This window comes from Mirounga angustirostris, unplaced genomic scaffold (assembly GCF_029215605.1).
Source record: "Mirounga angustirostris isolate CCGP_5_RB_7025 unplaced genomic scaffold, mMirAng1.0.hap1 SCAF_1, whole genome shotgun sequence".
Lineage (NCBI taxonomy): Eukaryota > Metazoa > Chordata > Mammalia > Carnivora > Phocidae > Mirounga > Mirounga angustirostris.
In genome coordinates this window covers 126,110,171-126,132,208 of record NW_026991709.1, presented here as the reverse complement: position 1 = coordinate 126,132,208, position 22,038 = coordinate 126,110,171, and the positions used below count along the sequence as shown (strand labels likewise).

Below are 22,038 nucleotides of genomic sequence, written 5' to 3'. Positions count from 1 at the left end.
TGAATTTGGGGGACACACAGTTCAGTCTTTTAACACTTATACTGAACCAAGGGACTCATGAGCAAAACAGAGGCTTATAAGAGAATGTCCCTCAAAACATCAGAGATCAAGACTCCCAGCCCTAAGAAGAGATTGCCTCTGTGGTGTTCAGCTGCTCAAGAGAAGGGGTTGGAATAACCCTGAACCAGTCAGAGCATCGTGGCACAGCAACTTCCTGTCCTCTTTCTCCTCCTGCATCATTGGTGGTGGTTGATCGGGAAAAGCATGCATTTTAGATACTGCTCGGTTTCATATACTGCAGCTATGGTGGGACTTTAAACACATTTGTTAATCTACCTGAGATCTCACTTTCCTTCCCCGTCAAGTGGTTGTGAGGATTAAATCAAGCATGAAAGACTGGGCCAGAGCAGGTGCTCAGAAAACAGTTTTTAGGGTTGACTTGAATAAGCAGAGCTTACTGTTAATATATGGTTTAGATCACCAAAGAAAGTTTGGAAAAAAATAGGTGGCTTAGGGCAAATTGTTGGACCTAGAGACTGCGTGTGCTATACAGTCTGTTCAATCTCTTGTCCCTTGGCCTCCCTCCACCCGCTAATTTAGAAGTGCAAGGCGAGGGGAGCTGGTGCACGCTCAGACCCCACCCCACACCTAAGTCAGAGGTGGCTTCAGTGGTGATCCAGGGCCTGTTTCAAAGGCAGGCCAGGAGATGATCTCCCCTTCTTTGTTTCGAAACCTCACCAGGGCCCCTGCCTTCCTCGGTCAGCAACTTCGCTGACCATCCCAGATATGTAGAAATCACTGCCAGGACCCCTGCTTTGGCCATTCAGTGCTTGAATCTGGGGGGGCAGGGAGGCTCCCAAGGAGTTACGAGATAGAGACAGATCTCTACCATTGTCTGAGTGGCTGGCAGAGCTGAAGGAAGGGCATGAGAGTAACCAGGAAGGAGTACATAAGAAAAAGGAGGAGTTCACAGGTCAGAATCAGGCCTTAGAAGTCCATCAGGCCACTCCTCAGCAGTGGAGACCAGTTCCTCCTAGGCCATGTGTTGCGCCGGGGTGGCCAGTTTTCCAGTTTATAATCTGAACAGATCCTATGTCTCACATTTATACGAGATGTGTTATTTGTAAAGTTTGGCACATGCTATTATGATTAATAAATCCACATATATTTAGAAGTATTTTTAAATGTGCAGGTTTTTGTCCTTGTGCATTTCTCAATGAACTAAAAGCATACCGCTCAAAAGAGGTCCTCCTACTCAAAAGGCTGGGCATCACCAGTGATTTTCCACAGAGAGTTCAGCCACATGAGCACCATAGGGAAAGCAGTTAACATTAATGACAACCATAATACCAGCTGGCGTTCATGGAGTGCATCTTCTCTCCCAGGCTCTCTGCTAAGTGCTATATGCGCACCAGATCTGGTCACCCTCTGGACCCCTGTCCCCTTCGGCCTATCACTATCCTATAGCACTGAGATGTCTCTGCCTTGTTTTAAGATTGTTTGTGCACTTGTGTGAGCTCCCTCAGAGCCAGAGACTGCCCTGTTCATTTTTGTGCCCTCCAGTGTCAAGGAGAGGATAGAGACCCTCCTTACTTGTCCAGTGAATGGGACTGAATAAACAGAGGTCTGACCATTTGTGCCTCTGTCCAGTCCATAAATGGAATATTCAGGAAGGGCAGAAGAGTTGGTCAGCTCTGCCCACGTAAGCCTTGCACATTTGACTAAGGCTGGCTCACACAGAGCCGCCAGCCTGCCTTTGACCAACCTGACCTTGACCACTCCCTGGCCGCAGGGGGCAGCAGACACTCAGAGGCCATAATCCTTCCCACACCCGGCCCGGCCTGTTCTGAGAAGCTGCTCTTGGGCATCAGGGGGGCAGTGTGGACCTCCAGAATGATCCCAATGTTCCTTTTGTTCCCAGAGCTCCATAGGTTCATGGGTAAGGAAGGTCCAGGCTCTGAGCGACTCCCCAGGTATTTCACCTCTTCTCTCTGTCTTCCTCTCAAGGCTTCCTCCTGATCTTGGCACTGACCGAAGCACTGGTATTTGCCACCCAGGAACCATCTCCCAGAGAATCTCTTCAGGTCCTCCCCTCAGGCACCACCCCAGGCACCATGGTGACAGCATCCCTCAGCTCTACCAGACACTCTTCTGTGGCAACTGCCCCCACTTCTGTGGTCTCACTGACCCCCCAGCCTGATGGACCCTCCTCACAGGCTGCAGCTCCCATGGCAATGACAACGCCCCATCCAGATGGACACCCTCCTACAAACACCGTCTCTACCATCATGGCGACAGCAACCACCCCACAGTCTGAAGGCCCCCTGACCACAGGGCCCCTTCCTGCTGCCATGGAAACCACATCCTCCTACTCAGAGGGCCATCCCCAGGGGGAGGCTGCGCCCACCATCCTGCTGACAAAGCCAATGGAACCCACCAGCCGTCCTACCACAGCACCCACCCGGGCTACCACGCGCAGGCCTCCCAGGCCCCCAGGCTCTTCCCGAAAGGGGGCCAGCAATTCATCACGCTCTGTCTTGCCTGCACCCAGTGGCTACTCTGGGAGGAAGGAAGGCCAGTGGGGACGAAATCAGAGCTCCACACATCTGGGGCAGAAGCGGCCCCTGGGGAAAATCTTTCAGATCTACAAAGGCAACTTTACAGGGTCTATAGAACCTGACCCCTCCACCCTCACTCCCAGGAACCCACTCTGGGGTTATTCTTCCTTGCCACAGCCCCAGACAGTGGCCACAGCCATGGCACCCAGCAGGACCTCGTGGGCACTACCCACCACCCCCCTGGTGCCTGCAGAGGACAAGCCAGACCTTAGCAGAGCAGCCCAGGGGGGTGGTTCCACATTCACCAGCCAAGGAGGGGAGCTGGACACCACTGTAGCCTCAGGCGCCCCTGCCAGTCCACAACCTGCCCCAGTGCCTTCTCAGCGCCCCCACAGTGACCCACAGGATGGCCCCAGCCACAGTGACTCCTGGATTATTGTCACCCCTGACATCAACAGACCTCCATCTACCAGCCCTGGGGTCTTTCCAGCCACCGTAGGGCCCACGCAGGCTGCCTTCAATGCCAGTGTCTCAGCCCCTTCCAAGGGGACTCCTCAGGGAACATCCTCAACCTCGCAGGCCCCAGCCCACCCCACCGGGGCCTCAGAAAGCACTGTTTCCCAAGCCAAGGAGGAGGCTACAGCCACCCCCACCATGACCAACAGGGTACCCAGTCCTTTCTCCACAGTGGTGTCCACAGCCACAGGAAACTTCCTCAACCGCCTAGTCCCTGCCGGGACCTGGAAGCCTGGAACAGCAGGGAATATATCCCATGTGGCCGAAGGGGACAAACCCCAGCACAGAGCCACCATCTGCCTGAGCAAGATGGACATCGCCTGGGTGATCCTGGCCATCAGTGTGCCCATCTCCTCCTGCTGTAAGTGCCTCACCCTCTCCTCACTCCTCCCTTTTTCCCTCCTCTCCCTTTATCACATCCACTTGTCTGTCCCCAGAGTTCCTTTGCCCCAGACCTGGGAAGTCCCTACCAAGTAGGCTGCAAAACTTACCAGAATTATAGGAAACCAAGTGGCAGGACAAGAATCATGGGTTATCCCTACCCCTAGTCCTCAGCTCTGCCAGGCCATGGCTCAGATGCCCACTCATCATAAAGACAGAGCTCCCAGGAGTGGGGGAGAACCTTCCAAGTAGTCCAGTCCAGCTCTGCATTGTGCAGAAACACCAAGCTGGAGAGGTGCCATGGCTCGCCCAGGAGCCCAAAGTTAAGTGAGAGATAGGCCTGGGATGGAAGGTCACTGTCTTCCTGCCCAGTGCTCTTGTCATGACACCACCCTGCCACCCTCACCCTCAAGGGCAGCCTGCTAATGGCTGTAGGACATGGCACCAAGACACCGTAGGTGAACATTGGCACTTCTAAACATACAGCCTTCAAGTAGCAGAGCCCTCACCTTCCTCTCCTGCTTCACATCCATCTTTCTGCCTGTCTTTCCTCCCCTCCCTCATCTATTCTCTCCTGCTCTTTCTCTCTTTCTCCAAAAAAAGAGAGGGGGCTTTGATCTTGCAGGAATTTCTATTAGCCTTGGCAAAAGCAGCAGTTCCTATAGCTAAATTGAGAGCTTGAGAGTTACATGTGAATTTAGCTCTTCTCCTCCCCAGTTTTATTTGTTCATGGATGGTGTGAGCTGGATGCAGTGTGGACCTCATCATTGCTTCCACTGGTACTGGTGGAGAAGGGCTCTCCTCAGGCCACCAGCACCAGGCCACCAGCACCTCCTTGCTGCTGCCTGTCACTGCTTTAATGAGAATTTGAGAGGTCCTTCTCCCTGATGTCTCCATAAAGAACCTGCTATAATCACTCAGAACCTTAGGACTTCCTTTATGTCTTCCCCATGTACTTGATCCTAGATTCTTAGAGTTTCTCTAATAACCTCACAAAAATCCTAATTTTAGCTTCCCCCACCCCTACACAGTTATCATCTGGCCTCCTCCTGAACCCTTCCAGGGGTGAGAAACCCCCTGTGCCCTCAGTCATTGGACAGCCCATTCTCCTTTGACTCCCTCAGGTTGTTACCCAGCTTTCATGGAAGCCTGACGTTTGTCTCTGTAATTTCTACTCTATGGTCCTAAGCCCTCTGAAACCACACAAAACCAGTCTACCAACTCCTGAAACATTTGAAATGGTGCTCAAAGACAGCTTTTCCTTTTCTAAGCTGCTCATCCCTATTCCTTCAAGTCTCTTTATACGGCCGCATTGCCCTGGCCCTTCCCCATCATCTGCCACTCTGGATGACCACAAGTTTATCCCTGCTCTCCCAGAAGGGAGCATAGCATTCCACATGCCCAGCCATGGCAGAGGAGAGCAGATGGTGGTTCCTTTGTTCTGGACACTTCAGTCACACTCAGGAAGCCAACACGGGTATCAGTTCTGTTGGTTGCACTAGCTGTCACATCACACCATGAGCTCATCCTGATCTCGAGAGGAATGAGGCCCCAGAAACTTTCCACAGAGGAGGCTGTTAAGCCAGCTCTCCCAGCCCTTCCTCATACTATGGGTCATTTGAACACCAGTGTAGGAAGTATATGCCTTTAACAGAGCATAATTTCTACTTGGCATTGTACCAACAAGATCTTTTTTTTTTATTTAATTTTATCTTATTATGTTATGTTAGTCACCATACAATACATTATTAGTTTTTGATGTAGTGATCCATGACCAACAAGATCTTTTTAAATCTAGATTCTGGATTCTTTCGGAGAAGCCACCTCTGCCAGCTTTTTGTTTCTTTCTAGTTGACAAGCAAAGCCAACTTTCCATGTCAAAAGTAGGCAGCCTACTTCTGCTCAAGGACCCAATTCAGGAAAAGTGAAAATGTTTGCAGGTTGCATATTTTATTCATTCATTAAGTGCTTTTTTCATTTATTGTCTCTCATGGAAACCCACATGAATGCTTAAAACTGTGATTGTCCACTTCTAAAACAGAAGAATGATAATGAGAAAATGTAGACCTATTAGCTAATAAATTATTAATAGTGGTCATATTTGAGAAGTAACCACATTAGAGACAGCTTTCTAATTTTCCATTCTTTACGTGTCTCTAGAAGCTTTAGTTTACAAAGTTTCCCATTATTTTTAATCAATCCATCCTCAAAACAGATTAGCCAGAGGAATAAAAAACATAAACACACTATGCAAGGAACATACCTTATAGGCAGAGACTAAGTCACCAGGTGAATTGACTTGCCCAGGGTCCCAATCACATAAGTCAGCTCAGATCCGGTGGTAGAATCTGTCTGATTCAACACAGTATTTCCCAGGTGCATGCCAAGCACTAGGGAATCGAGATATACAATGTGGCTGCCTCCCCCAGCTCCCAGAGCCCTCTCCCCCCACTGGGCCTTTCTCTTTGCCTGAGCTGGACAGCACAGAGTAGATCTAGCCTTCACCCCACAGGCCACACCCACCTGTGTTTTACAGTTCTAAAAAGACTTCTACAGCCCTTTTTGCCATGTGTGAGTTTGAAATTAGATCTTACTGCAAAGCCAGAAAACCCATGCGCTGCCTAAACCATGCATAATAATGTCAGCCAAGACAGAAACAAGGACACGGCCTGGAACTGCACCTAGAGAATGCTCCCGGCACTCTGGAAGGAGCCTTCAGGTACTGGGATAGGACGTACTACTTTGTAAAGGAAGCTATGAACCCTTTGTTCAAAGTGGACTCTTGCAGCACCTTGGAACCACAGACTCCACGTCCTTCAGCATCTGTCTTGCATTCCCACTGTCCACATGGGAGGCTCCCCTAAGCCCTCACTCGCCAAGATCCCTGCCTTAGCCCTAGCTGCCCCCATATAAAGCTCCCTATCCTGACTCATGGCCCCAACTCCTGTGGGACCATCCTGTGGGGGCTCTGTGAAAGTCCTGATGCAAGAAACATCAAGATAGAATACTTGTCCAGCTCCAGAATACCGTGCTCTTTCAAAGCACAGATGAGTAAATATCCAGGCTGCTTTCATAGCCTAATCCCACTCCAGTCATCAGACAAGCAGACCTCTTCCAGCAGCTGCATTTATCCTAAAGCTCACTCTACTGCCCTCCAAGAAGGGTCTTCTTTGCCAGTTTGCCATATATTTCAGGCATCTGGGTTAGTAGCAAAGCGCATGCATAGATTTCCTCACATCTGGCTTTTCAGACCAGCCCTGACCTTGTCCCTGCTTTCCTCCATCTACCGGAAACCAGACTTCAGGTGGCCAGGCTTGCTAGGCAGATGGTTGAATCCCCTGCTTCTGTTGGAAGCAAGGGGTGATCATAGCAAATCTCAGGCCTGCCCAAGAAGGGCTGTCATCAGTTCCACCAACCCTTCCAGATCTTGAGCCCCACCCAATGGCCAGAAGGATATATGTGCTAGGACTGAGAAATGCTTTGTCTCCTGAGCCATGCCAGAGACAGCCACATAGGGGTTCAGATGTGCTGAAAACCGAAACTGATCGGATCCGGGCCACATTTGGCTGGGGCAGAGGAACCACGTGGCTCTTGAGCTGGTCTCTGCTGCCACCATCAGGATGCAAAGAGCCCACCACCTCCTGTTAGAACCCCTGCGCCTGGCACGGAATTGGTCCTCGCCCACCCCGGCACGGAATTGGTCCTCGCCCACCCCTGTCAGTGCATTGGGCTTTCATCAGGAGGTCAGTTTTGTGGCTCTGCCAAGCTTCCTGGCCTCTCCTGCATATACCACATCCATTCTCAAGAATGTCTTCACCCTGCCTCCCTGAAAAAGATGAAAGCCTTTATGGATGGTGAGAACAGTAACCAGGCCAGCTGCAGATGTTTTTCATCACCAATCTAAGTTGAGCCTGGTGAAGCAGAGTAGCACCTCTTTCTGCCCCCAGATATGTGAGGGTCCATGCGCACTGCGCCCCAGAGCATTCTGGCTTCCTTCCAGACATGCAGTTAATGCCATTAGATATATGTCTCTTACAGGCCCAAAATGACTTTGTAGTTATTACATAAGAAAACATGGGTCAGAGTTACTCTTTCCATGAAGGAGTAGAATAAATTGGAATGAGAAGGAAGTGTGACCAAGAGTGTGGAAGGGAGTATGTCTCCTTGGGGCTTATGAACTAACTGAAGCAACGAGGATGGGGAGTAGGCTCAGAGCCAGGCAGGGTTGTCCAGGGACTGTCACCTCAGCTGCACCAGAGTACCATGCTCTCACAGCTCTTCTCTGTGCTTCCCAACCAGCACCCCCTGCTGGGAGCCTTCTAGTCCCACCCACCAGGATGGGGAGCCAGATAGCCCCCAAACCTGGTTTCTCCAGGCCTATAGCCTCATGTCCAACCTGGCCTCCTTCCATATCCTGAGGCCTCCCTGAGCCTCCTTTCCCAACCCCAAAGTAGGGAAGTGATTGTCCACAGGCTGGGCTGGTCCCTCAGGCTGGCACCACTGGACCAATCCTCCCTTCCAGGATTTCAGTTTTCTCATTTTCAAAATCAAGGAGTCAAACTGAAATATGTTACAACTACCTGTCTTCTAACTTTTTTTTTTAACATTAAACCTGCATAAATCACTGGAGAAGAGGCCTGGTATGACAGAAAGGCTTGGCTCGTGGAATCAAATGTGTCACAGCCTCTCTCTTGCTGGCCACTTGTGGGGCGTGGGCACGTTACTTAACCATTGGTCCAATGTCTTCTCACCTATAAAAACAGGACTAGTATCCACTGTGTTAGCTCAGGGCCTTCAAGAGGCAGATGCCAGGGGCACCTGGGTGGCTCAGTCGGTTAAGCATCTGACCCTTGATTTCAGCTCAGGTCACGATCTTGGGGTCATGAGATCAAGCCCTGCATTGGGCTCTGCACTGAGCATGCTGCCCACTTGGGATTCTCTCTCTCCTCCCTCTCCCCCTCCCTGCTCACTCTTTCTCCTTCCCTCTCTCTTAAAAAAAAAAAAAAGAGGCAGATGACAGCATGGGCTTGTGTTTGCACAGAGTTGTGTCATTTACAAAGTGCTTCCCCATGCCTCAGATGTGTTCCCTGCAGGGTTCAGGGCAATATAAGACAACAAGCATCACCCTGAGGGTCACAAAGACCCAGGTCAAGTTCCATTAATTACCTGAGTGATCAAGATCAATTTTGTTAACTTCCCTGAGCTTCATTTGCCTCTTCTGCAAAGAAGAAGAGTAACAGTACATTCCTCAGACAGCTATTTTGTGGGTTAAATCAGACCGAAAGTGCCTACGTCAGCGCTGGGCATATATTGAGACTCCATAAGTCTGAATCGTACTTTTTCTTGGATGTAAGGTCAGGCCACCAAAATAATGAAAGTTCTAAATCACAGGTGGTCCCTTGGCCTTGAGCCACTCAGTAGTCATGTAGCCCAGTTTTTCTTTCTCTTGTGGAGGGTACTGAAAGAACAAGAAGAAAACTCTCATTAAATAAGCACTGACTGTGCATCAGGCAGTGTGCTCAGCATTTTGCATTCATGATCTCTAGCTCTCATGACAGCCCTGTGAGTCCATAGTAGTCAAGTGCGATGAAATGACTTACCTAATGTAACGCGCAGCAGAGTCAGACTTGAACCAAGGCCTTTTGGACTCCACGCCCAAGCTCTTTCTACGGCCAGGCAAGCTTCTATTGTAAATGAAAGGGCACTTGAGAGGTACTGGGAATTCCCGGAGAGAAACATTCAGGCCTGGAGCACTAACAATATTCGAGGGGAGAAAGCTAGGAACAGAGTTCCCTGTTCCAACCCCCAGACCATCCTGCAACAGGGCCAGCCCTTCCCACAAGGCAGGGTCCTGGTCCCATGTCCCAAACAGGCCCAGGCTCTGGAGCCAGGGGCAGTGTGGGCTTGAGGGGGCACTGGGCTGGGGGTCAGAGGACCCAGACTCTGCAGCTTGTCAGTGCAGGCTAGCAGCATTATGGCCTCTGTTTCACGAGTTTGAATCCCCCCAGGCCATTTCAGCACCCCAGCTCCAGGAGCAGGATGGAAGGGTAGTGACAATGAAGAATAAAGATGCCAGAAAGGGGGGAGTCTTGCCCCAGCCCAGCCATTCACGGACCTGTGACCTATGGCAAGTCAGCTGGATGCTTTGGACCAGTCATCTCATCTGTAAAATAAGGAGATGCCCTAAATTAGCAGATTTTCAGGCTGAGTTCTGCATCTCCCCCTCCTCACCCCCATTCATCCTTCAATCACCTCCTTCTTTGGAAGGAAGGGAATGAAGAAAAAAGGAGAACTTGAGTTTGGAAATTTTTCAAAATTTTAAAGTCTATACCAGCCAGTCTAAAATTTCTTTTAGCTCAAACATTCAGAAATGTCCTTTCTATCTTTAAAACTTTTTTAAGGGTACCTAGAAAAGTAATGAGCAAATTAGAAGCCTTTCAAAGCAGATTGGATCAGTAGAAACTTGCCCAATCTCTTGCCTTTGCCTGGAAGCCTTTTCAGGTTGAGGTGCCAGCAAGGCCAGCAGCTGAGAAGAGAACTACAGAATTCCTGTGTCATCCCACAGGGACTGAAGGGGTGGGCCTGAGGTCTCAGCCTATATGGGTGACAGCTTCGGCAAATACCCCACACCGTGGCATGTTCAAGCCCCCCCACCCCCACCCCCCAATGCTGGCCAAATCCTCAGGCTGCTGTGGGCAGAGCTGGCACTCTGCTGCCCCCTGGTAGTCATTGCCATCACGGTGCTGGCCTCTGAACTGCTGGATCTGGGGTCCCCTCCCCCCAGCACAGATGGTTGGCACCTCCAAGATGTTGAGTGCAGCCCTGCCCACCCCTGGCCTGGAGTTTCAGCCGCCCCACAGGCTGTGGTGATGGTAAGCCTGGCAGGGAGATGCCCAATCTTCATTTACTGGCTTCTCCCCAAGAAGGCAACTGTCATCCTTGTCAAAGGATCACCCACTGCACTCTGTGAGCCTGGACAGGCCACCTTACCTCCCCAATCTCAGAAGCCTTCCCTCTTGGCAAGCCGAAGCCCCTGTGTTCCCACACCTGGTTCGTTAGCAACATCCAAATATACTCATTCCCTCCCTGGAGCCCTCAGAGTAAGTCTCAGAGATTGGACAGACAGGGTCGCACATTAAGGTCACCTCAGGAAAGCCTTTCATGATCACCCTAAAGCATTCTCTCCCCAACTCCTCTCCATTGTCTCTCTCACTTCACCCTATTTTATTTTCTTTGAACAATTATTGCTATCTGAATTTACCTTATATTCATTTTATTTATTATAGATCATGTGACCCCCTCTGTGCCCCTCCATACACAAACTCAGAGGGATGTTTATGACACAAGACAGCCTTGTCTTTTTTTCACTCTCTCTCTCTCCTGGAACCTGGCCCAAAGTTGGCATTTGATGTATGTAGATAATTGTTGAACCAACAAACAAATTAACAAATGGGGTAAGTGGGTGAATATATGACCATCACAGACCTACCTGGAAACTTGCATCTGTCACTCAGCAATGCTGGCTCCTTGCTTGTCTCCCTCCCCTCTCTGACTTGGACTCTCTCTACAGCTGTCTTGCTGACAGTGTGCTGTCTGAGGAGGAAGAAAAAGACGGCCAACCCCGAGAACAACCTGAGCTACTGGAACAATGCCATCACCATGGACTACTTCAACAAGCATGCTGTGGAGTTACCAAGGGAGATCCAGTCCCTTGAAACCTCTGAGGTAATGAGCCCCAAACCAAGGGGTGCCCCTGGAAGGTCCGGCCCCACCACAGGGAATAGCACGGGCTCCAGAGTAAGCCGTGGAGCATCTGCTTGCTTCTTAGTGTCTTGCTCCTCAAAGGATGGTCCACAGACCAGTAGCAGCAGTGCCCAGGAAACTACAGGCCGCACCCCAGCCCTACTGAATCAATCTGTATTTTAGCAAGAATTCCCAGGTGCTTTCTGTGCAAGTTAAGTTCGGGAAGCACCATTCTTGGGACCCCGGGTTGCTGGAAACAATTCAGTAAGTATTCGTTGAGAACCCATTTTGTGGCAGGCAGTCTCTGGGGATTATGAAGGTGAGAGCTTGCTCTCAGGGGGCCCAGATTCCAAGATGTGGTTGAGGTATGAGCCCCAAGCATCATTCAAAAGCAAACAAACTAGGGGAGATACAAGAAGAGTTGCAGAGAGCTGTAGAAACCGAGAAGAAAGCCTTCGCAGTGGGGGTTAGGAAGGATAAATGGATTTTAACAGGTATTCCAGCAAAGGAGGTAACCTGAATAAAGGTGGGAATGTGGGCTGCACACAGCATATCATGGGAGAACAGAATACGTTGGGTCAGGAAGTGTTGCCCAAAACACCCATCTGGCCAGTGAGAGAGCTAGGCCGGTAGGAGACCGGGTGTTCCCTCCACTCTCACACAGAAGGTGAGGCAGAGGCCAGGGCACAGCAGGAAAGGGAGATTGATTAGGAGTGGGCCTGAGTGGGCTTGAATGGAGTTTATACTTCAGTCTTGGGCAGCGGAGGGTCATTGAAAGTTTTGAGCTTTGTGTGACCTAGTTTTAGAAAGATTGTGCTGATGGCCTGGTGAAGGTACTCTGTATGTGATTAGTGAATGGATAGGAAGGAGAGGAAGGGTGGTTTAATGCATGAATGAATGGATGGAAGGACAGGCAGGAAGACAGATTCAAAATAAGTAGGCTAGCTGGAATGTAATCGAGATGGCCCAGAAGAAAGATGGCAGACATATGAGTAAAAGCAGTGAGAGCTGAGAAGAGTTCTTCTGGAGAAAGTCCCTTCTTCCCCTGCGGATCCATCCCCCACTGCAGCCAGGGTGGGCTTTTATAAACATAAATGTGATCACGTCACTCCCAGACTCAGAACCCTTCAGTAGCTTCCTGATGCTCTTAAGTTCACAGTCTTCTGCAGGGCCTGTGAGGTGGGCCTGGCCCAACTGTCCACACTCATGTCGTGCCACTCTCCGTCTCATCTGCTGAGCTCCAGCCACACTGGATTTCTTTTCATATCTTTATGACACCCAAGTTACATCCCATTCTAGGGCTGTGCAGGACTGTTCCTTCTGCTGGAATGTCTTCTGTCCCTGCCCAGCACTCCTTCACCCATCATTCAGGCCCAGTCTGTCACTTCCTCAGAGAGGCCTTCCCTGACCTGCCAGGCTGGGTTCTGCTCTCCTATCATATGGTCTCAGCTCCTTATGCTTTATGCTTTTCCATCATGGCACTTACCAGAGTTGTAAGGATATAGCTGCTGGCCTGGTATTAGTTTAATATTTCACTCCCCAGCTAGAATACCCAGTTGCTTCCACATTGTGAAACCCAGAGGTTGGTTCTAAGCATATCTCTTATTCGATCTATCAGCAGCATCAGCACCATCAGTCATTTCCTCCTCAGAAAGTTTCTCTGTCTTCACCCCATCCGGTCCTGGCTCCCCCCACCTTTCAGCAGCTCCTTCTCAGTCTCCATCACTGACTTCCCGTTCTTTTGCCAGCCTCTAATCACTGCAGTGCCCGGGCTCAGTCTTCCCACTGCTTCTCTTCTCTCTCTCCTTAGTTTCATGACTTTAAATACTATCTCTGCACCATTGACTTGCAATTTCCATCCCTGGCCTTGACATTTCCCCTGCATCCCAACTCATGTACCCAGCTACTGCCATGCATGTCTAGTGGGCATCTCAAATTCAATATGCCCAAGATTGAACTGTTGACTTCCCCTCCCCGCCCAAATACCCAGAAGTTCCCTGGTGTTTCTCATTACGTGGATGGCACTGCCAGCCACCTTTTCCTCTCACACTCCACATCCAGTCTATCAGTAGATCCTCTTGGTTCTTCCTACATAGGAGCATTTTTCACCACCTGCACTAGTGCCTCCCTCAAATCATGGATTGCTGCAGTAACTTCTGAAAACAAGGTCTCTGCTACCGTCTTGCCTCTGGTAGTGTGTCCTCCACACAGTACCCAGATGATCTTCTCAAGAAAGGGCTTCATGTCTGCCATGGCTCCCAGCCGTCAAGTGGCTCCTCTTCACACTTTGAATAAAATCCGGATTCGTCTTACCAGACCCTTCATAGGCTGGCCCCTGCCCACCTCCCTGGCCACCTCCTGCCAGACCTTCCATTGACTACACACTTGAGCCACACCGGCCTTTGGCTCTTCCTCAACACAGTCCTTCCAACAACACAAGATTGTTCTCGCACCTATGTAAGATGCTCTTTCCCTGGTTCCATCCTTCACTTCTTTCGGGTCTCTGTTCCAGTGCTGCCTCTTCAGGAAAGCTTTCCCTGACTTCTCTATATAGAGTAGAAGCCCACCCTCCACCCCATGGTTTTCTATCCTCTTTTCTGCTTTATTTTCCTTCAGAGCACTTCTCACCACCTGCTATTGTATCATTCTCTGTTGACTGGCCCTTTCTCTGTCTCTCCTACTAGAATATAAGCTGCCTGAGGGCAGAAGTTTGTTCTGCTCACTGCTCTATCCCTAGCACCTAGAACAGTGCCCAGAACATGGTATGTACTTGCTAAATGTTTATCACATGAATGAACCATAAGTTTTATTCACAGTTGACCCATCACCCAGCCCAAAGCCTAACACACAGTGGATGCTCAATAAAAATGTTGAACTGAAAGAGCAACAGGCTTCATGAAAGCATTGACCTTTAGTATGGCCAGTATAAATCTTGCATAGCAAAATTAGCAACTACGCTTACTGTGGTGAGCATTTCATAATGTACATAATTGTCAAATGACTATGTTGTACACCTGAAACCAATATAATATTGTATGTCAACTACACTTCAATAAAAAATAAAAATGTTCTGGGGCGCCTGGGTAGCTCAGTCGTTAAGCTTCTGCCTTTGGCTTGGGTCATGATCTCAGGGTCCTGGGATCGAGCCCCGCATCGGGCTCCCTGCTCAGCGGGAAGCCTGCTTCTCCCTCTCCCACTCCCCCTGCTTGTGTTCCCTCTCCCTCTGTCTCTCTCTCTGTCAGATAAATAAATTTAAAAATCTCGAAAAAAAGATAAAAATGTTTTAAAAAGTGTTCCTGAGAACTATTCTAGTGAGTGAAAAAAATGAGTAAGTTGGCAAAGGGGCTGGCCACGCTTTGAGTGTGGCTTGTGAATCTCTGAACTCTAAATTTCTCATACTGTCTTTGCAAACTGGTAAATAAAAACCAAAGCCAAAGGACAGTGTCTGTGAGCTTACTATAGAAAAGGCTCTGCTTATGCAGCATCCCAGTTAGTCATTCCAGCCCAAAGCACTGGGGCTGCCATCGGACAGAAGCCAGAGGTTCTGGTAGAGCTGCCCCCTGCAGTCACCATCCCAGGTCAGGAGGTTACAGGAGAACCAGCAGCAGGAAGGTCAGTTTGGCTTCAGAATGAGTTTTATCACTATTTCCCTCCCAGCAGGTCTGCTGCCCTCATTCTGCTTTATTTAGAGTAATGTTACAATTTGTTCCAACTCTCTGGGCACACGCAGGCCCTACAGACCACCCATAGCGTGGTCATGCGGTCCCAGGGCGTCTGCCCTGCACTCCACAGCCTGGGGCTGCACTCACCGCCTGCCCTGTAGCTGCCAACTCTGGTGGCTGCCAAGTGCTTTGCCTAAGCAAGTTTCTCTGGTGCCCTGCTCCCCTTCTGGGTTGATGAAAGCAGCAAAACACAAATCCAGGCTGTACAGGCAAAATTGTGATGCCCAAAACATGCCTGGAAATTTTTCCATACCTTTCCCCCCACCTTCCTTCCCTTCCTCCTCCTCTTCTTTTTTTCTTTTTTCTTGTCTGTCATTTTCTGAGTAACTTTCTCTTTTACACTGCAGGAAGTGTCCACATGGTTCATTCACCCTTGGTGAACACTTGCTTTGTAAGAACTATAAAATGACATGCCAGAGCTCAGCCTCCAAAATTTCCCTCCACAGCTCAACCCAAAGCCCAGTGGAGAAAGGGGATGCCCTGTTTTCCTTACTCAGAGGGCTGACCCCCTGTCTAACTCTCAGATGGACACTCAATCAATTCCAGACATTGAAGAAAATCTTCTGAAAAGACATTTCACCAACAAATGGCCTTTCTTCCTTTCTCTCCTTATTATCCATAAGGCAATATGTACTCCTCAAAAATTATACATGTTTTGCTTAAAATAAACTTCAGAGAATTAACTGTATCTTCTTCAAGTGAAGACAACTAAGCAAGTCTGGCTTAAAACAGTTCAACCTTGGCATATTACTGAGTCTTTGGTAGCGTATAGGTTCTGAGACATCAAGTTTTTTTTTTAGAATTGGAACAAGCTATGACTTTTTTTTTTTTTTCTTCCTCAAGTAATACCTGGGCCTGAGTCTGAGTACAGATGTTTAATGGACCACAAATGTTTGCAGTCCTTGTTACTTGAGGCCAAAACCGTTCAGACGACCTAATCAGTGAATTGCCTATCTCTAGGCTTGTTCATTTCTGAGGCTGTGTATACAGACTGAATTTTTCACTTACCACCTACTGTCACGTAGAGATTCACATCTGTTCACGTCAGCACATCTAGTGCTACAAGAAATGGGGCAATAATTCTGACCAAGCTCTGGGAGGACTCAGAAGGAGGAGGAATGAGCCCCTGAAGGCTCAGACAGGTAGGTGGTAGGAGAGGAAAGAGGTGAGAAGTGTAGGGTGTGAAAGTGCAGGCAGGAAAAGCCGCCAGGTCTCCCAGAGATCTGTGAGAAAGAGGCAGGAAGGAGAGTCTGGGGCCCACACAGACCCAGTTTTGCCCACGAGCGCAGTGAGCCCTGCGCTGTGTGTCGCGCATGGCAAGCCCTCTCAGACTTCTACCCGGAGAGCAATGCCGTCTCTGGCAACCTGAGCTGGGAGTCATTCAGGGAGCAGGAAATCTTTTCCAGAAGCTGCTATAAAAATCTGAAAGAAGAGCAGAGAGGGCTCTGCACCTCAGCATTGGCAGTGAGGGTGATGAAAATGTTTATGGAGCCAATCCCATGTGGAAATGGATGTCCTCATGTGTATTTCTTTATGAATGGCCACCACCTGAACCCTCCGAGTACATACTATCTCCTCCCTCTCTCCTCCCAGGACCAGCTTTCGGAGCCCCGATCCCCAGCCAACGGCGACTACAGAGACACTGGGATGGTCCTCGTCAACCCCTTCTGCCAAGAAACACTGTTTGTGGGAAGTGATCAAGTATCGGAGATCTAACCACAGCAGCCCTCGCTTTGCTGTTCCCTACCTTTCGTCTCTAAATTATAAATACACAAATATATATTATAAATATAATCTTTGTGTAACCCTGACTTAATAAGAAACATTTTCAGCTTTTTTTTCCTAAGAATTGTCAACATCTTTTTTATAAGTGTGGTTTAAAAAAAAAAAAAAACTTTACCGAATGATCTGTGGCTTTATAAAAATAAAGGTATTTCTAAGCAAAGCAGTTGCATTGATTACTTCTCTTAATAACTGTCCTTGAGCATTTGGGGGTCCCAACAGCCCCAGGCAGGTGAAGGAAGAGACAGACCTATGGAAGTGAAATGTTAAAATGGTCAAGAGCATGGCCCTTTGAGTGCTTCTTAAAGTTCCAGCTCTTCTTGATTCAGTGGGACCCCAATGCCTCCCCCTCCTTATGCACACCAGTGAAGGCAACTGGGCCTCCTAGGGAGAAGCAGCAGACTTGCGCACAGGGCAGGAAAAGGGAACATCTCATCACTCCAGTGGATGAGTATCCTGCCCCCTCACAGTGGCACCACTGGCTGTCAAGGCTAATTCCATGAGTTCAGGACAGCAGGCAAGAGCACGCCGCCCTCAAGAGTCTGTGGAGGATGTCAGGCACCCCAAGGCCACATCCCCCAACATCACATGACAGAGAGCTTCCACTGTGCTAAACAACAGGACTGCCTTGCCCTGATGGACAAAAAAGGCCCCCGCTTAAGCACATTCCTGCATCCTCTCCAACACCCACATCTGCTTTCAAACTCGTGCCTTTCTCTGGAGATGGTTTAGATGTGGATCCTAACCCTGGAGCTTGGGAATGCTTGCCCTTCTTCAAGGATCAAATGTTTATTGGGGTTTAGCTTTGTTTTCTCAAAAAGCATCGCATTGTGCCCCTTGAGGAACATGCTTATGTAAAAGGCCTTGAAGCGTGGAGCTGTACTTTTCTAAACCCTCCTGCAATCTTACAAAAACAACATTGCCAAAGTGGATCGCTTGGGAGAAGACATCATTACATCCCTCCTTGGCGCTGTAGACCTGCTCGTGGGTCCGCAGGTGGGCTTGCCACCCAGCGCTCCTTTCCCAGTCTCCCCTGCACGGCCGCCTTCACCGGTGGTGGGCCAGCCACCTCCCCCAGCCCACACTCAGGAGAGGTCAGACCCGCAAAGACGCACCAGGGGCTTCCACAGATGGCTGCTTCTTACCTTTTCTCCTAGTAGATAGTGGTGGGGAGAGAAGAGAACTGCTTTGACTCTTTCTCTAAAAGAAAATTAGTTTGATAGTATATTTTGAATATAGATGTACTTATAGTCAGATTGGGAGTTGACTTGAATGTTGATTCATATGTTTGTGTTGTTACTGTGGTCTTTTTATCATAACTTTTTCCTTTCTTCCTACGTTTCCTTTTAAAAGAAGATGGCCTTCAAAAATGTGTGTTCTCAGTGTTGTATGGATCTACTTAACATGAGTTTGGTGGTTGTCTCTCTTTCAAGACACTTCAACCCATGAGGAAGCAGGTTAAATGTTGCTCTGAGATTCATTTGCCAGCGAGCTGCTGTCTGACCTTTTAACCTTATATTTCTGTCAGCTATTGCATTTACTATAGCAATGTGTGTGCGTATATAAAGAAATCTGTTTGTAAAGTAAAATTATATATAACATATGTAATCAAAGATACATATGTTATATATATATATGTGGATGTATGACTTATTTTTCCTTATCCACAGAATTCAACTACCATGTATATATAAATAAACTTATTTTGTTAGCCAGAGGATTAAGTTGCTAACACATTTTGCATTCTTTTCATTTTAAAATAACTTTTAAGTCTTCCTTAAGGACCGACACTGCTTAATGTTCATCTATATTTTTTAATCTATTTTAACAATAGGTTGGGTTTTATGAGTGTAATGAGCTAACAAGATTAGCAATTCGTCACTTGATTATACAAATCCTTTAGAACATGTTTGTGATTTCTCCAAAAGAGAGTCATCTCTCTTTAGGTCTTTGGAAACATTGGTGTCATGTAAGGGATATCCCTTCTCTCTCCTCTTCCTCGCCCAGGGATGGGGGTTTGGCTATACATATCTTTGGGTCAGAGAAAGCTGCAGTTTACCTGGCCACTGAGAATTATCATTCTGTAGAGAATAACAGTTCGTAAGCATGACCCCTGTGCAAAACACTTAATCAGTATCTTGAACCCTTCATTTAGCCTCGGATGATACACCTTGGAATTCCTACAGCTCCTCGAGATCCAGTGTTAGGAGGATGTTATTATAACAGTCTGCTGGGTGCCATGGGCCCTACAGGGTGTACCAGAGGTGGACGTCTAAATAAATAAGGGACACTGCCAGCTTTTACTTGATCAAGTTGGTTCCTTAATCTGTTAATCATATAACCAACAATGATATTTATGAAGTATCTTCTATGTCATCTCAAATAGACAAAGTAGAAGGGGAAAAAAAGGTTGTGGTGTCTTTTTTTTTTTTTTTTTAAGATTTTATTTATTTATTTGACAGAGAGAGACACAGCGAGAGAGGGAACACAAGCAGGGGGAGTGGGAGAGGGAGAAGCAGGCTCCCCACGGAGCAGGGAGCCCTCTGCGGGGCTTGATCCCAGGACCCTGGGACCATGACCCAAGCTGAAGGCAGACGCTTAACCGACTGAGCCACCCAGGTGCCCCCAAAAGTTGTGGTGTCTTAATCAGCAAGGAAGAGCACATAGAATATTCCAGTAGGTAATCGTAGTTTTGAACTCTGCTTGTGTAACTTTGAATAGTACCCTAGTTCTCTAAGTGTTGGGAGACAGAGGGGTTCCTAGATAAGTCGCTGGACTAGGAGTCAGAAGAGGCCTTCTCATCCCAGCTTTGCTACTTTCTGGACAGGGGACCTTGGACGAGTCATTGGAGCTTTCAGGGTCCTCATCACATAAGGAGTTAATAACCCATCATCTGACATGTGATGATATTTCTGAGGTTGTGCAGTGCACAGCCCGAGTAGTAGTACATGTCAACCTTCTATCTACTTCCTCAGGTTGAATTGAGAATTCAATGAAATAAAGTATGGAAACCATATACAACACTAGGATGGATTCAGTACATACTAGAAGTTGACCCCCTTCCCCTTCTTTCACTTGAGGTATGTTCCCATGTTGCAGGATTTGGGATAAATATCCAGCTCTGGGTTTTGGCTACTTGGTTTCTCTGGTATACAGCTTAAGTGCAGTGGGTTTTTGGTCCATTTTGTTATCTCAGAAGATCTTTTCTAGACTTGGAAAAGTATTCAAGATGTGACCATAACAACATGCCTTAGTAGATGCTGACAGTAGGAATTAAAACCCAAGGGGTGTCATTAAATCCTAATTTGAAACACCCTTAAAGAGCTTACTGGGAAACCCTTGCTTTGTTCTTATTTATTAGTTTTCTGGCAAATGGAGAAACAGAAGTGTACAGAACAGCTACAGCATAATAGGTGCCCAGCATGTGTGGGACCTGAATTTGCCCAGGTTCCCTTGTCTAGTGCTTTAGAGAAAGCTTAGACCAGTGCATGGAAAGTAAGGTCCAGAGAAGTGGAGCAACATGGCCAAGGTCAAGCAGCTGATAACAGCAGTGTTCGAGGTAAGAAAAATGCCACAGAAGGACCTGAAGCTGCCAGGACTGAGGGAGGGTGAGGGAAGCAACAGGCTTCATTTGTTTCTCTTGAGTTCATGGGGCTACCTCCCACCATGGGCGGTTCACACCCGTTTCCAGCGTCTGTCATCTGTGTGGACATGCATGCACATTCACACATTCACATACACAGCACACACAAGGATGTAGAAAGCTCTGAAATTGGCCCTGGAACACCTGGATTCAGTTCTGGCTCAGCCACTCACTACACTTGTAATCTGGTCTCTGAGCCTCAGTTCATTCATCTGTGAAATGGGGCTGCTTAATGCCTGCATTGCCCTCTCTTAGGTAGTGAACTACACAGACCCAGATGAGCCACCTCCACAGCCTGCACTGATCCAGCCTCCCCCACCACCAGTGGAAACATCTGGGAGGTCAGACACATGACTTTGCAGAGAATGCATGAGTGCCTTTCTGCACTCAGCCCTGGGCAGGGCCCATTTCTCTTTCAGCTCAGTGAATGGTGGAAGCTCATGGAAAACAGCAGACAAAGCAACCCTGGGGATAGGGGAGCTTCCAGAGAGGCCCACAACCGGACCACACAGACACTGGGGCTGGAAACCAAAAGCCACTAGGCTCTGTAAACCCACTAGGCAGAGCAGAGGCAGAAGGGAAGATGAGCACAAGGCGGGTGGTGGTGGACATGCCCACCGGGGCCAGCCCCAGCATGCCCCTCCAGAGGCATAGGGCATCCTTCGGGGGAACATGGTCATCATCCTCCCTGGATAGCCCCACAGCCTCCAGGACCAATGCCATGGGTGGTCTCATCCGAGCACCCAGAGTCTATGTAGGGATGGCGCCCAGTGGGTATGCAAGTGGCCTGGGCACACGAGTGACACGCCGGGCCCTGGGCATCAGCAGTGTTTTCTTGCAGGGCCTGTGGAGCTCAGGTCTGGCCACAGCACCAGCTCCGGGTCTGGAGAAGAACCTCAGTACCGTTGAAGACCTGGGGGCTTGCCTGGTGGAATACATGGCCAAGATCCATGCCCTCGAGAACGTCAGCCAGGAGCTAGAGTCACAACTGCGGATGCACCTAGAGAGCAAGGCCACACGCTCGGAAAGATGGGGTGCCCTCAGGGCCTCCTGGGCCAGCAGCTGCCAGCAGGTGAGTGCCTGGACCATGCCCACGGGCTTTGCATAGGGCCAGGAGAGGATGCCGACATCCGCCCGAGGGGTCATTATCAGAGAGCAAGAATGCTGAGGCAGGGGCAGGGGAGTGAATGGTCTGAGACCAAAGAAACTAACTATAACCTCTCATCCTTTCATGCTAAAAAATTCTAATAACGATGAAAACAATAACGACAGCTACCATTCACTGACGTAGACTACGGGCCAGGCCCACAATAATCCCTGCACACGCACTATCTCCTATGTTCAAAGCAATGCTATGCAGGTGCTCATTCACTGATCACATTTTTCAGATGAGAAAACGGAGGCACAAAGGAATTATGTAATTTGCCTAAGATCATGCGGCCTGCAGGGAAGCTGAGCTTTCAGCCTGAATTTTTCCAGTTCCAGGGCTTGCATTTGTCCCATTACCTTGAGCTTGCTCTGTAACCTTTGTGTTAAGAAAGGGTTTTTACACCATGAGAGACGGTGGACTCTGAAAAACAAATGGGGTTCTAGAGGGGAGGGGGGTGGGAGGATGGGTTAGCCTGGTGGTGGGTATTGAGGAGGGCACGTTCTGCATGGAGCACTGGGTGTTATGCACAGACAATGAATCATG

The 22,038-nt window shown here is 48.8% G+C and overlaps 1 protein-coding gene across 32 annotated transcripts in view; it reads left to right on the top strand.

The window, feature by feature from the left end:
- TMEM108 (transmembrane protein 108) overlaps positions 1-16,865 on the top strand; it is a 695,879-nt gene extending 679,014 nt beyond the window's left edge. For all 32 annotated transcript variants that reach the window (XM_064587603.1, XM_064587584.1, XM_064587573.1 and 29 more), the window contains 3 exons: positions 2,008-3,435; positions 11,026-11,180; positions 16,514-16,865. In XM_064587603.1, the coding sequence (XP_064443673.1) occupies positions 2,008-3,435; positions 11,026-11,180; positions 16,514-16,636 (1,706 nt within the window). In that variant the 3' untranslated portion in view covers positions 16,637-16,865. The remainder of the gene's footprint in view (positions 1-2,007; positions 3,436-11,025; positions 11,181-16,513) is intronic.
- Positions 16,866-22,038: the final 5,173 nt, after the last annotated feature.